Source organism: Notamacropus eugenii, chromosome 1 (genome assembly GCF_028372415.1).
Source record: "Notamacropus eugenii isolate mMacEug1 chromosome 1, mMacEug1.pri_v2, whole genome shotgun sequence".
Classification (NCBI taxonomy): Eukaryota; Metazoa; Chordata; class Mammalia; order Diprotodontia; family Macropodidae; genus Notamacropus; species Notamacropus eugenii.
Window position 1 is genome coordinate 331,430,838 of NC_092872.1, and position 15,134 is coordinate 331,445,971.

At 35.0% G+C, this 15,134-nt stretch overlaps 1 protein-coding gene across 5 annotated transcripts in view; it reads left to right on the plus strand.

The window, feature by feature from the left end:
* TTC6 (tetratricopeptide repeat domain 6) overlaps positions 1-15,134 on the plus strand; it is a 299,343-nt gene that overhangs the window by 87,413 nt on the left and 196,796 nt on the right. For all 5 annotated transcript variants that reach the window (XM_072629756.1, XM_072629755.1, XM_072629759.1 and 2 more), the window contains one exon: positions 6,816-7,010. In XM_072629756.1, coding sequence (XP_072485857.1) covers positions 6,816-7,010 — 195 coding nt within the window. The remainder of the gene's footprint in view (positions 1-6,815; positions 7,011-15,134) is intronic.

Sequence of the window (15,134 nt, forward strand, 5' to 3'; positions counted from 1 at the left end):
AAGACTAATAAACTCTGATCAATGTAATGACCAGTCAGCTTACTACTTTGTTAGACTTAGCTCTTCCAAGCAATGCAATGATCCAAGACAATTGCAAAAGACTCATGGTGGAAAGTGCTAACCACATCTGGAGAAAGAACGGTGAAGGCTGAATGCAGATCAAAACATACTATTTACACCTTTTTTGTGGTTTTTTCCCTTTTGTTCTAATTCTTCTTCTACAACATGATTAATGTGGAAATATGTTTAACATGATTGTACATGTATAGCCTATATCAAATTGCTTGCTGTCTTGGGGAGGAAGGAGGAGAAGGAGGGAGGGAGAAAAACTTGAAACTCGAAATTTTACAAAAATGAATGTTGAAAACTATCTTTACATGTAATTAGATAGCCATTCAAATAATTTTAGATGGTGATCTCTTGAGGACTTGTACTTTGCTCCTTCCTTCCTTTGTGTCTTCTTCTAAAATGTAGTAAGAGGTAAGGGAGCAGATTTTGCTCTCTCCTCCTATTAGGAGCAATAACAGTGACTTACAGGAGAAACACAACAGAAAAAAAAAGCATAGCCTGAGAGGGGAGTTCTACAACAGTCTTCTTGAACCACAACCTCCTGAGTCAAGAAGGGGAGGATTTTGAATTCCCTAGGCAGCATGACCTTGAAATCTAGCTTTGTGACAGAGAAGGGATGTTTTTTGGATAGAACTGGTTTTGAGAATTGTCTTGTGAATGACCACCAGTTCAGTGTCTCCAAATAGAGAATTTGTGCCCTAGACCTTCTAGAAAGTGATTTACTGATGTAACATACTCTTTGGAAAAAGAAGAGAGCGCAACATTCTCCTTTGAGTGCCAAGTTACTAGGCATTTATTAAACTCCTACTATGTTCCATGTATAGTGCTAAGTATTGGGGATACAAGGAAAGGTAAAAAAAAAAATGTGAGGGAAGTGGTAGAGAAGTAACATGCAAACAACTATGGACAACTGTCTATGAGCTCTCTCTGTGTATATGTGTATGTGTGTGTGCGTGTGTGTGTGTGTGTGTGTGTTCTGGACAAATTTGAGATGATCAACAGAAGGAAGGCACAATCATTAAAGGGATTGGGTAAAGCTTCTTGTAGAAGGTGGGATTTTTTCTGGGGCTTGAAGGAAGCTGGGAAAGCAGTGGAAAGAGATGAGAGCAAATCCAATGAATTACCCAGAGTGTAGGTCATGCAGGGATAATAGCTCTTCTCTGACTACTGGCATTTAGACATTTATATCAACATTAGCATGATCATGCCATATCTCCTTAAACTTTTCAGTTCTTCTTAGGGAATATTTATGTTTATTTTCCATGTGTCTTCTAGAAGAAGGTTTACAAAAAATGTCTGTTCATAAGTTGTATGTATGATGTTGTAGTGGCAAAAGTATATATAGTTCCCATTGGTTCAGGGAAAGCATCTGGCTTTATATTCTGGATGTTACTTTATAGGCTCATAGAGCCTCCTTTGAAGGATGTGGAATTACTATAATGGTGGTTTAAAACAGTCCATATTTTCCCTTTGTAAAGGCAGAAGTTGATTGAATCAGATCATTCACTCTACCCCATTTATTCTTGATACCTTTTTCAAGTGAGTCCATTTAATGAGTCAGAAGTTTATCAAGGCCTAGAGCTGAATCACTCAATTACATATATTTCAACTAGGTTAGATAGGAAGTCTGTTCTGATTGGCTGAGGGATTTAGTCATACCTAGTGGGGCTTGTATAATAAGCTCAAGAAGCTAGTTTGGCTTTTGAGAATCTGGCAGCTTAGTTGTAGAAGCCTTTAGCCAAGTCTCAAGAGAAGGAATCTCTTGCATGGAGGGAGAGTGTCTTGGTTTACTCTCCCCATCCCTTGACCCAAAGAGGATTTAATAAACCTTAGAAGGACCAGAGGATCTCTATTTTTAAATTATTGACCTGTTAACAGTGTTTTCAGAACAGCAATGACTGGTGGTCTTGTTTGTATTGGGAGCCAAGGACAAACTAAATAAATCAAGGAAAGAAAGCTTTTAAGCTCTACAAGGAGTTCAGCAGAAAAGCTAAACCATTCCCAAGGGAAATTTCACAAGTTTTCCTCACATTTTCCTCACAAAGGAGAAAAAAAGATTTTTTTCTAGCAACCAGGAGATGTGCCTTTGTCCAGGGGTGGGAAACCTACAGCCTCAAGGCCACATGTGGCCCTCTAGGCCCTCAAGTGTGGCCCTTTGACTGAATTCAAACTTCACAGAACAAATCCTCTTAATAAAAGGATTTGTTCTATAAAATTTGGTCTCAGTCACAAGACTGCACCCAAGGACTTAGAAAGCCACATGTGGCCTCGAGGCCACAGGCTCCCCACCCCATGCTTGCCACATGTAATCTCTAAGCATGAGTCCACGTGGCCCCAGATTCTGTATGTACTCATGGGTAAGTGTGTCCCGGATTTTTGAGGAGATGCTTTAAACCAACTGTTCTTACTAACCACATTATGTGGTTTCTAAAAGCTAAACAAGTCTGGCTTCCTAATTGATATCAACTGGTATTCATAAGGTAGAAGCACCCTTGTTGAGGCTCATGGAATATCCCATCATAAAAACACCCCCAATTCCTTAGGACTATTACTCGACTGTTAGACTCTGTGGGGATCTGTAGCATCTTTGGTCTGGGGACCCAGACTACCAGTACGAGTCAGGATTGGAAAAATTGTTCCAGACCGTGTGCTTCTCTTCACTAGCAGAGCTATAAACGTTTCTATGTCACTCAACAGAGGCATTTCTGAGTCATGCCATGGGTACAAAAGTGTCACAGCTACTCCAACCACTGAATGGTAACCGTGGCAATAACCATAACATTACTTGCAAAGAGTACTTGAGCAACTGTGTGCAAATTTTCAACCATGGCTGTAATCACAAAGTACAGTCCTTGCAAAAAAAGATTCCGCAGGAACTCATTTGCACCTTCACCTTTCTCACCTGAACAACACTCTAGGGAACAGAATAGGAATATGATGAAGAACTGATGAATAAATTATGGAAATGAGGATGGTGCCTTTGTCCTCAATGAAGTAATGAAGCAACCTCTTCTAATGATGAGAAGAGTATGGACTTGGAATTCATTCATGAAGAGTGTGACTCTTGCTTGCTGCCCCTAATAATTTATTCCGTAGTGAATGACCAGTCATACCATTACACCAGAAGGCAGGGCTTGCTATCAAGGCAACAATATGAGCTTTCACCATTGGTTGACCAATAAAAATAAAGCAGTGATAATGGTGACATTTACATGCTAAATCTAGATTCCAGAATCTATATCTATCTGAATTTTCCTTTTTCACTTTTTGATATTGGCAATTTGATTTTCTTCTTTTTAAAAACCTCAGGTTAGCTAGGTGTATATTCTATTTTATTGGTTTTTTAAAAAATAGCTTCTAGCTTTATTTATCAATGAAATAACTTTTTTGTTTTTTATTTGATCTCTGATTCTCAGAATTTCTATTTTTGTGTTTTTTGACTTGTTGCTTATCTAATTTTTTTTAGTTGCATGTTCAGTTCATTGATCTGTTCTTTTTCACTTTTGTTGATGATGATGATATAAATTTTCCCTCAAGAACTGCTTTGGCTATGTCCCGAGGGCACGGTATTTGGTTTTATAATTTTTTTTTGATAAAAATATTTATTGTTTTTATGATTTGTTCTTTGATCTCTCAATTTTTTAGGATTGTTAGTCTCCATTTAAATTTGAATCCCTTATTCAAAGACCTTGTATTGATTATAATTTTTTTTTTATTGAGTTGTGGTCAGGAAAGCCTATGTTTACTATGTCTACTTTTCTCCATATAGCTTGTATGCCCTGGTAGTTGGTCCATTTTATGTAAAGGCACCTTGCACAGCTGAGAAATAGGAGTATTTTGTTCTATTTTTATTCAGTAATTGCCAAAGGTCTACGCATAACTTGAGGCAGATAGGTAATGTATCAGGATAGAGTGCTGGGCTTGGAATCCTAAAATCCTACCTCAAACATTTATGTGATTTAGGGTAAGTCACTGAACCTCTGCTGACCTCAGTTTCCTCATCTGTAAAATGAGGATCATAACAGCTTCTACCTTATAGGGTTGTTGTTAAGATCCATTAAGATCATGTATATATATATATATATATATATATATATGTGTGTGTGTGTATATATATATATATATATATATATATATATATATATATACATATATCATATATAAGTGCTTTGCATGCCTTAAAGTGTTATATAAATCTTAGCTATTGTAATTCTATTTCACCACAACAGAGTTAGTTTTAGGTGAAAACAAAATAAATTTCTAATGAAATGGAAGGAAATTCTAGTATGTAATTACATACTAGGTGCGTATTTTAGGTATTTCTGTATTATCTGAATGAAACATTGGCCAAAAATTTGAAAAATTTGTATGTAATATATAGATACTAACATCACATGTATAATTTCTTTTCTGTCCCTGAACAAATTCTGTCCTTGCTAACACAATGGGAAACTAAAGAACTCTTTCTCTCAAGCTGGTTTTACAAGTTTATCTACCAGTAAGAACAAGATTTTCCTGAGTTTTTTCTTGTCATTTTTTTCCCTTAGAATTTCACTGGGCAAAATAAATAAGCATATAAACAAACAAATAATTAAACAGAAGACTCATTCATGTTTTTCTTTAGAAAAGAATTGGGAGATGAACAACTGAATAATGTAACAAAAATGAATTTGATAGAAGGGAAACTGTAATAATAGCACTTAGGAAATTAGGGCTTTATAACACTCAAAATTCAATCTTATTTTCTTGATTCAAGTTCCAATACTCTGTCCAGCTAGATGCCTAAAGATGCCTCATTAATGATATGGGAATCATTCTCGAATCAACTGTCTTTGTGTAGTCAGATCACGAATTCATAAGAACAAAAATAAAAATGTATATAAAGATGGGGGTGAGAAAAAGATGTGCTTACATTTGAAATAACCTCCTTTTCATTTTTTTTGTTGTTATTGATGATGAAAAATTTGATATGCACAGAAAAAAGGATATAGACACAGATTATAATAATATACAGGAATTTAACAGATGAAAATAAATCACCATAACAAGGAGATAAAAGAAGTGTAAAAAGTTTCTTAGTGAACAAACCATTGATTTACTTATTTAAGTGTAAAGATACAATTAGTCAGGGCAATATTGGGTTAGAATATAAACTCAACTGCTATAGGGTAGATGATCAAGGCCTATAAGCAGTACTGCCTCATAAAACAGAGGAGCAATAAAAGAGAAAAATAAGTTTAAAGAAGTTTTAGTGAAATACACAACTAAGAGTCACCCTGAGGACATCTAAGGATGAAAACAGGACAAACAGAAGAAAAATAGAACTTCATTATCAAGAACGGTTGAACCATGACACTGGGAAATAATACTTGGTCAAGTATTATTTTGGAAACTTACTTGGAATACTTGGAAACTAATATCATAATTCTCTGCCTGTGTTTTCAAATGGTAGAAGTGATATTCAAGAGAATCAGGATGGGAAAAATATCTGCTTTAGGTTTAGTGTACATAAAGGAGCTCCCAGTTGGAAGTGACACAATTTTGTGACTCTTAAGGGATTAATTTATGAGATATTGGAAGTAGGGAGAAATACAAAAAGTCTTGACAAAGTCTTGGAACTTACGGACCTTGGACTGAAAAAAGGTGACTGGGAGAGCATCAGAGACTATTGACCTATAGGCCTATAATCTTTCCTTCCATCCTGGGAAAATTATATGAGATTAATTTACACACAGAGAATCCTTGATGAAAATATTAGTAGGGAACAGGCAGGGTTGGCAAGGAGTATTCCACAGATGACTACATCTTTATCATCACACATTCTACTCAAAGTTGTAGTGAATGAAAGCTCTCATTGTATTCATAGTTTATTGGTTATTTTTTTTAAAGCATTTCATTTGGTAGTGAAAAATGCCTTTTTAGAGGGTCTCTTTCAACATATACACATAATCATAGCTGATAATTATACAATTTTTTACAGTTTTCAAATTGCTTGAAATTCATTATCCTCTTCTCACAGCAACCCAGTGAAGCTGGCACTTCAGGTGCTATCACTGCATTTTTAAAGATTAGGAAACGGAGGCCTAGAGAGGCAAAGTTAGTTATCTGTGGGTCATGCAACTAGTAGGTGTAGACAGATTTCCAACCTAGGTCTCCTTGACTCCATGTTATAGGAGTTGCCACTATATCGTGCTGCTTCCATATTATGTAACTATAAAATGATGCCATTGACCCATCGTTTAGCACTTAGTTGAAAATTCTTTGTTTTACATAGCAAAAATAATTGGTTATGATGAACTTATTCTCATGTGTAAAATACATATCCCTATTTAAAACTGTAATTCAAACTCAACAATTTGGTATGAATTTTCATTTCTTAAAACAACAGCAAAAACTCCCAGCCCAGATGATGTCTATAAAGTCGCTGAAAAAGAAAGTGACATGACTTTCTGATCACTTGGGAGAAATCTAAGAATGATCAGGTTATTTTAGCCAAAAGCAGTTTTTACTTTTTAGGTTGTCTTGAATTAACTTTCTCATTGCCCTCAACTTCACATTAGTGGGATAAACCTCCTGATTGTGATATTATATATATTAAGTATCTTTACTAATATTTAAAATCTGACCTCCTACATTTCTGACTCCTTTCTCACTCCAAACTATTTATTAATATGAACTAGTAATTTCTTTTATTGTAGATCATAAAGTGCTGAAATAGACTAACATATTCTTTTTTCTTTTTTTAGGATTCCATATCAGCAGCCTACTTACACCCTTCATAAGCTATGTACTGCAACTCCAGAATTTGTATTGCCTATTGATTTACAACTTGCTTCTAGAATATGTCACACTATAGACAAAACAGGTCATGATACTTTTCTGAGAAGTGATAAAAGAGACTCTATAGATGATCATGTTAGGGATGAAAAAGAAAAAAACAGGTATGAATTTCTCATTTTCTAAAGTACTATGTTTAAAAATATTACCAGTATAAATCAATTTTCTTTGAAAGTTGGGTTGAGGGGGCTTGACTTCATACTAGCTTCTCAGAGATACTCATTTTGGTGCTCCACATTTTATTTTATCTATAGAATTCATGAAGATTGACCTGTCTATTCTCTGCCATTATTACTGTGAACTATAGATGATTATGTAGAAAACTAGGGGAGAAGATATGGTCTTGTGTAAGGTATACCATCAAAGTCTGGGCAACCCATAGAAAAATAGAAAAATCAGCATCACTTGACCTTTTGCCCAGCATTCCTTTGGTACCCTGGAGTTCTTCTAGAGGTGCAGTGAGCAATTTTCTAGCTTTGTCCATAGGACAAGAGCACAGGAGGAAAATTTATTAAGCACCTACTATCTGCCAAGCTCTGTGCTAAGCACATATTCTCTTATTTGATCCACAATACAACACTAGGAACAAGTGCTATCATCATCCCTATTTTGCATTTGAGGATGCAAGGGTTAAGTGATTTATCCAGGGTTACATAGCTATTAAGTGTCTAAGATTGACTTTGAATTCAGGACTTCCTAACTTCCTAGGGATCTGTTTATATTTCTAATGATGTATCTATGGGAATAGGGATGATGATAAATTATAATTTCGCAAACAACAACAAAATGAATTCAGAGGAAAGGTAGCTCAATGGATCTTTAAAGGGTGATAAGATGATAGACATAAAATGTACATTTTAGTTTCCTGTTTCATAGTTGCTTTAAACTCTGGAATTCACATTATTGATGCACTTTTGGGGGGAATATATTTGTATCAGTCATTAGCTAATCATTATTTAAATGTTTTGTCTTAGCTAAATATTAAAAAAAATTCTTATGGGAAGCACTTTGGATATTTCAGCTCTATCTCATCATCCCAAGTACTGAACAACTTTCCTTCATGTTGAACTGTCCTTTAGAAATTATGTAATGTTTTAGTACAAATAGTATTGTAAAATGACCATTCCCTTGTAGCTATTCAAGTACTTTGACTTTATATATTTTATTTCAGACCATTTAGACTAGACACTCCCAAAACAAACCTGATTGCAATTACTTCTCAGCTTAATTAATTGTGGAACACTATTTCCAAATTTATTCTAGTACCCCTTTCAATTTTTAATTCAACAACTTATTTTAATTTAAAATGTTTTATTGATACTTTTAAAAAATATTGCTTACACTTACCAATACCACATTGTCAGTAGAACCCACCATTGTAGCAAAAGTACTACTAAGCAAATAAACTGATACACTGTCTACATCTGACAGCATGTGTCTTATTATGCACCTGCAGTCCACCACCTCTCTACCAAGGGGAGAGAAGCATATTTCATCATCAGACCTTTGGAATCATGATTATTCATTAAATTGATCCAAGTTCTGATGGTTTTAGAGTTGTTTTCCTTTACAATTTTATGGTCAATGTATATATTGTTACATTAGTTCTATTTTAATTTGTATAAGTTTATACAAACTTTTCCAGATTCTCTTAATTATTCACATTTGTCATTTCTTTTGGCATAACAATATTCCATTAAATTAATATGCAACAATGTTCAGCTATTTTTCAATTGATGGCCATCCACTTGGTTTCCAGATTTTCCCCGCCTACAACAAAGATTGTTGCAATGAACATATTGTAATAACATATGGGATCATTCTGTCATTGACCTCCTTAAACTATATATACTTTTGGGTAGACATAAAAGCTCTGAGTCAAAGCCTGTGAATAATTTAATGACATTTCTCACATAATTCCAAATTAGTTTCTATAATGGTTGGGCAAATTGACAGATCCACCAGTAATATGTTAGTGTGCCTGTTTTCCCACAATTGATAAATATGATTTCTGTTTTATAGTATCTTTGCTAAAGTATATGGCAAAAACCTCAGAGTCATTTTAATATTCATTCCTCATTATTAGTGATTTTTGTCAATTTCCAGTGTATTTTGTGTATTAATGATATTTGATACAAATATTTTCTTTTTTTTCCTCTAATTCTTTATTGACTAATTTCCTATAGAAAATTAACAAAATTCTAAATAGTAAGTGGCATAAAGGGAAAAAAAACCCATAGAAATAATTAATAAATAGGTGAAAGAACACAATAATGATGGGATAACATACCAAAATTTTTGAGGTATAGCTTAAGTAGTCCTCAGAGGAAAAATTATATCCCTCAATTAGAAAATCAATAAATTTAAAAAAAATGAAAATAAGTCAGGAAAACAAATAAGGTAACATTACAACAATCCACTTATTTTTAATTTCTTCCCAATTTGTTGCTACAAGTTTATCAATTTAGTTAGTCTTTTCAGAGGACTAGCTTTTCATTCTCCTTATCAGCTCTGTAGTTTCTCTGGTTTCCAACTGATCTATTTCTCCTTTAATGTTTAAAGTTTTCTACTTTCCCTTCTTGCCTTCCAAAGACCCACTTAGAATTTAAGCAACTGAACCAGAAATAATAGTCAATATAGACACAATAGGATAAGGAACAAAGAAAAATAGGACTTCTTTACTCAAACATTTCTGTTAACTTTATTTTACCACAACCACATATGTATCTGGGGATAGGTAGACAAAAATATAAATTTAAATTAAAGCAGAGAACCAAATTTCTGCCTAAAATGTTACGAATTTTTCTAACTTAGGTCTATCTGATTGTGATACTAATCCTAACATTTCATTTAATAAGAACTCCCTAAAGCAGCAAAGTAGTGAACCATGTGGTTTTTAGGGTCTTTGCCCCTAGGCAAAAAAATGAGCTGAATGTTGTCACAGGGTTTGGCTGATTAAATTTCCAGAAACAAAGGGCACAGAGAGGAAAGGTAGTGATAATTATTTATTGCTGGTGGTTACCAGCACACAGCACCATTGTGTATGCTGTATCTCTTGTTGCATGAAGAGAAAGAGGAGAAAAAACTATCACTGTTAGCAAATGAGTGTGAGAAGTAGGGAAGGGAAAGGAACAAGCATTTAGATAGCACTTACTATGTTGCGCGGCATTGTGCTAAGTGCTTTTAAAAATATAATCTCATTTGATCCTCACAAGAACCTTATGAAGTACTAATATTATTTCCCCATTTTACAGTTGATGGAACTGTTGCAAACAGAAGTTAAATGATTTGACCAGGATAACACGGTTAATAAGTGTCTGGGGACATATTTGAACTCAGGTCTTCCTGACTCTAGGCTTAGCACACTATCCATTAATTCATGATGACATGATGGTTTGCTTAAAAAGTCCTAGGAATCTGCCCTACAATCATAGTACCAGAAAATTATTTTCTAGAGCTAGAAAAAATAATACCAAAATTCAAATATCAAAAAAAGGTCCATAATATCAAGGGAACTAAGGAAAAGAAATGCTAGGGAAGGTGACCTAGCCCTACCAGATCTCAAATTGTATTATAAAGCAGCAATCATCAAAACCACTTGGTACTGGCTAAGAAATAGAGAAAAAAAATAGATCGGTGGAATAGGTTAGGTACACAAGACACAATAGTCAATGAATATAGCAGTATACCGTTTGATAAATCCAAAGACCTCAGCTTCTGGGATAAGAACTCACTGTTTGACAAAAACTGCTGAGAAAATTGTATAATACTGTGGCAGAAACTGAGCATAAACCAATGCCTGACACCATACACAAGAATAAAGTCCAAATTGGTACATGAACCAGGTAAAAAGGCGGATACGATAAACAAATTAGGCAAGCAAGGGATAGATTATTTGTCAGATTTATGGAGAATGAGAAATTTATGACCAAACAAGAGATAGAGAACATTATGAAATGCAAAATGGGTCATTTTGATTACATTAAATTAAAAAGGTTTTCCACAAACAAAGCCAATACTGTCAGGATTAAGAAGGAAGCAGAAAAGTGGGAAAGAATTTTTCCAACTAGTGTCTGTGATAGAGGCCTCATTTCTAGAACATGTAGAGAACTAAGTCAAATGTACAAGAATATAAGTCATTCCCCAGTTGATAAATGGTCAAAAGATATGAACAGGCAGTTTTCAGAGGAAGAAATTAATGTTATCTATAGTCATATGAAAAAATGTTCTAAATCACTATTGATTAGTGATTATTGAAATAACTCTGAAGTACCACATCACACCTATCAGACTGGCTAACATGACAAACAAGAAGATGGTAAATGTTGGAGAAGATGTGGGAGAGCTGGAACACTAATTCATTGTTGGTGAAGCTGTGAGCTGATCCAACCATTCTGGAGAGCAATTTGGAACTATGCCCAAAGGGCTATAAAAATGTACATACCCATTGACCCAGCAATATTGTATCTAGGGCTGTATCCCAAAGAGACCATAAAAATGGGAAAAGGTCTCACATGTACAAAAATATTTATCACAAAATAGTACAGTAGTATTTATTTTTGTGGTGGCCAAGAACTGGAAATCAAAGGAATGCCCATCAACTGGGGAATGACTAAACAAGTTGTGGTATATGAACATAATGGAATACTATTGTGCTATAAGAAATAATGAACAGGTGGACTTCAGAAAAACCTGGAAAGACTTATATGAACTGATGCTGAGTGAAATGAGCAGAGCCAGGAGAACCTTATACACAGTAGCAGCCACAGTATGCGAGGACTGTTTCTGATAGATTTAGTTCTTCACAACAGTGCAAGGACCTAAAACCTTCCCAAAGGACTCTTGATGCAAAATGCCATCCACATTCAGAGAAAGAACTGTGGAATCAGAACACAGAATGAAGCAGACTATTTTCTCTTGTGTTTTGTTTTGTTTTTCTCATGGTTTCTCCCATTTGTTTTAATTCTTCTTTGCAATATAACAAACGTGAAAATGTGTTTAATAAGAATATATGTGTAGAACCCATATAAGACTGCATTCTGTTTCAGGGAGTGGGGAAGGGAGGGAAAGAAAATTTAAAACTTATGGGTGTGATTGTTGAAAACTGAAAACTAATAAAAAAAAGTCCTAGAATCCACAAAAAAATTAACTTAAGATAATAACTTCAATAAATATTTAGGCTACAAAAATAGACATACACACAAAAATGACATTTCTATATAGCAATAACAAAGTTCAGGAGAAAATAATAAAAAAGGAAGTCCAATCCATATTAGCCCCAAAATGCATAAAATATCTAGGAGTCAATTTACCAAATCATTCTTAATTACAACATGCTTCTTAAAGAAATAAAGAACAATTTAAATAATTAAAGATTATAAATAGGCCTAACTTAACTCAGCTTATAAATGAGCTATGTCAGTATAAGAAAAATGAAAGTACAGAGTTTCTGAAGTTAATTTACAGACTTGGTGCTATGCCTTTAAAACTACCAACGGTCTACTTTTGGGGCTTTTATAGTAACAATTCATTTGGAACAATAAAAAATCTAGACTATATGGGGAAATAATTAGGAGGAAAGGGTTCAAATGAAGGAGAAATAGCACTTCTAGACAACAAACTATATTATAAAGCAGTAATCATTTATCTATTTTATACTGGTTAAAAAGTCTAAAAAGCAGATCCCTGGAACAGTCTAGGCAAAGACAAATCAGATGTAATTGAACATGAAAACCCAATGTTCAAAAAACATTCAAAAAACAAAAAACATCAGTTACCTAGGAAAGAACTCCTTCTTTGACAAGAATTTCTGGGAAACATAGAAAAGTCAGACAAATTAAATTTATGATTTCTTATATCATATTCCATAATAAATTCAAAATAGATATGTGAGCTTGAATATTAAAGATCAGAACATTAAAGAAATTAGAAGAGGAGCTGATTATATGCCTTTTGCAACTACTGATGAAGAAGTGAATTCCTAACCAAAGAAGGGATAGACGTGATTACAGAAGCTAAAATAAATAATTTTACATAACATTGAAAAACACTGACTTTAACAAAATTAAGGCAACTAGAATAAGAAGGGAAATGATCAACTGGGGAAAATTCTTCACATTAGATACTTCTGAGAAAGGTTCAATAAAACCATGATATATAGACAATTGACAAAGGCTGGCTGCTTCAGCTTCCACAAATTAACTAATGTGGGGATGCCATGCATGGATTTATAGTAGAATGTAAGTTTCAGGCAGAGTCATATCTTATTTTTCCTTATATCTCCTGTCTGTACTATGCCTTTGTATGTAGGTACTAGATAACTCGTTTCTAATATAGTACATCTCATGTAATCATAATTGGGATCATTTCTCATTTTAGATATTAATATTAATTTGGAACTTGTTCAAGATCATAACTTTCTCAGAATTTTCCTCCTATATCTTTTTACCCATTTTTGTTCCAGTATCATCCCTTATTTTTAAGGGAAACTTTAATACAGAATACAATTAGGATTGAATGCAAATTAACGGGAAAACAAATACTTGAGCTCTGGAAGTGTTTTAAAGGAGTAAAACAATATCGTGCCACCAGATGTCACTGTTAGCATGTGGTGATGAAGTTAATGTTCATCTTAAGAAAAGAAAGGTCCTTGTCATCACATTTTTTTTTTTAAAAAAGTTCATTTCTACCCACCCATTGAATACCTTCATCACACGCGTGCGCACACACACACACGCACACGCACACGCACACACATAGTCAAATCTCTACTTTGTGACAATATGACCTTTTAAAATAATTTCTGGTGCTGTCATTTCAAGCTATTAAGCTAAACACATTGCCTAAAATATGTTTGAAGAGGGAAGGACAGGCAGGTGAACAAGCTGACAGGAGGATAGTGGAGAGGAGCTTTTCATTTGTAGTCAGAGGTTTTTGGTGGGTAAGCTCCCTGTCCCACAGAGAAGAGATGCTTTTGTCTGTGGAAGGCTCAGAGGTTAGGACTACAGAACTTGGCTACCCCTCCCCCACAACTGACTGGGTCCTCAGGTGGGCTGGGGGGGGTGGTATTTCTTTTTGTCAAAATTAGAATCCACATTGACTGAGAAATTCCATCAGGCCCCGCTGATGAGGATCTGGGTGTTGTTTTTTTAATCTCTGGAAGAAGAAACAGTAGAGCTGACTGAAAAGATGACAGTGTAGATGGCTTGTATTTGATATCCTTTAAGCTCCCAATACCTTCCCCTGCTCAGGCATCTAATATTCTTTTGCTGCCCTCTGACTAATTAAAGTTTCTATGAGATAATATTCTCCCAATGACTTTTCTCTCTCAAGAAATGTCCTGTGCTCCAAAGCCACCACTCTCTATCTTGTCCCTATCCCTCCCTCACAGGGCCTGCCACATGGAAGGCATTGCCTTAAGTAAATGCTTATTGGCTGCTGAGCTGCTGATCTGCTTCAGCTGAAGGAATTTCCACACCAGGAGTATTTTAACAGAAAAACATTAAAAGATTCAACCAAAGCCACATTCAGTCTTTGGTCAGTCCAACTGCTATCCTTCACACTTATTCCATGATCACCACTTTGGCTTTTCTGGTCATGTATGTCTTCACTAAAGTTTCTAGGCCACTTTTTGCACACAATGTTTTTGGCGGTGTGCCTGGGCCTGTTTTTAACCTCCATATATCATTTGCCTAAAATCACCAAGTTTTGATTCAATCATTCAATGGTAACAACCCTCTTGAAAATTTGGGAGGCAGAGATTCTGCCTCCTCAAGAGGGAAGAATGACCTGTACCCATATGGTTTTCTGGGTTTTTCAGTTTTTGCTTATCTCCTGAGTGAAGGAAATACCACAGTTTGGGGACAGAGGTGGGATTTGAAGGGGCCCATGGGAAAGAGTAAGGAAGCTGAGAGGGAAACAGAAAGTAGGTGGTTCCCTTACTGAAAGGCAGGGGCAGTAGGAAAGGAGTGTATGTAGAAATAGTGAGAGTAATTTCGTAACAGCATCAGTGCCAAGGAGAGTGACTTAGATGCAGTTTCTCCAAATAGAAGCCAAAGGGACAAGCAGCAAGGTATAAAACTGCTTGTAATCTTGGCTGCTCACCCTTGTGGCTGGATTAAAGCATATGTGTTCTGGGAATGTGGAGGGAAACGATGGTCTTTGTTCATCAGATGTTTGTCTGTCCTGCTTCAACTGAGCATTACTGTTCATTTACTCTGTTACATTTT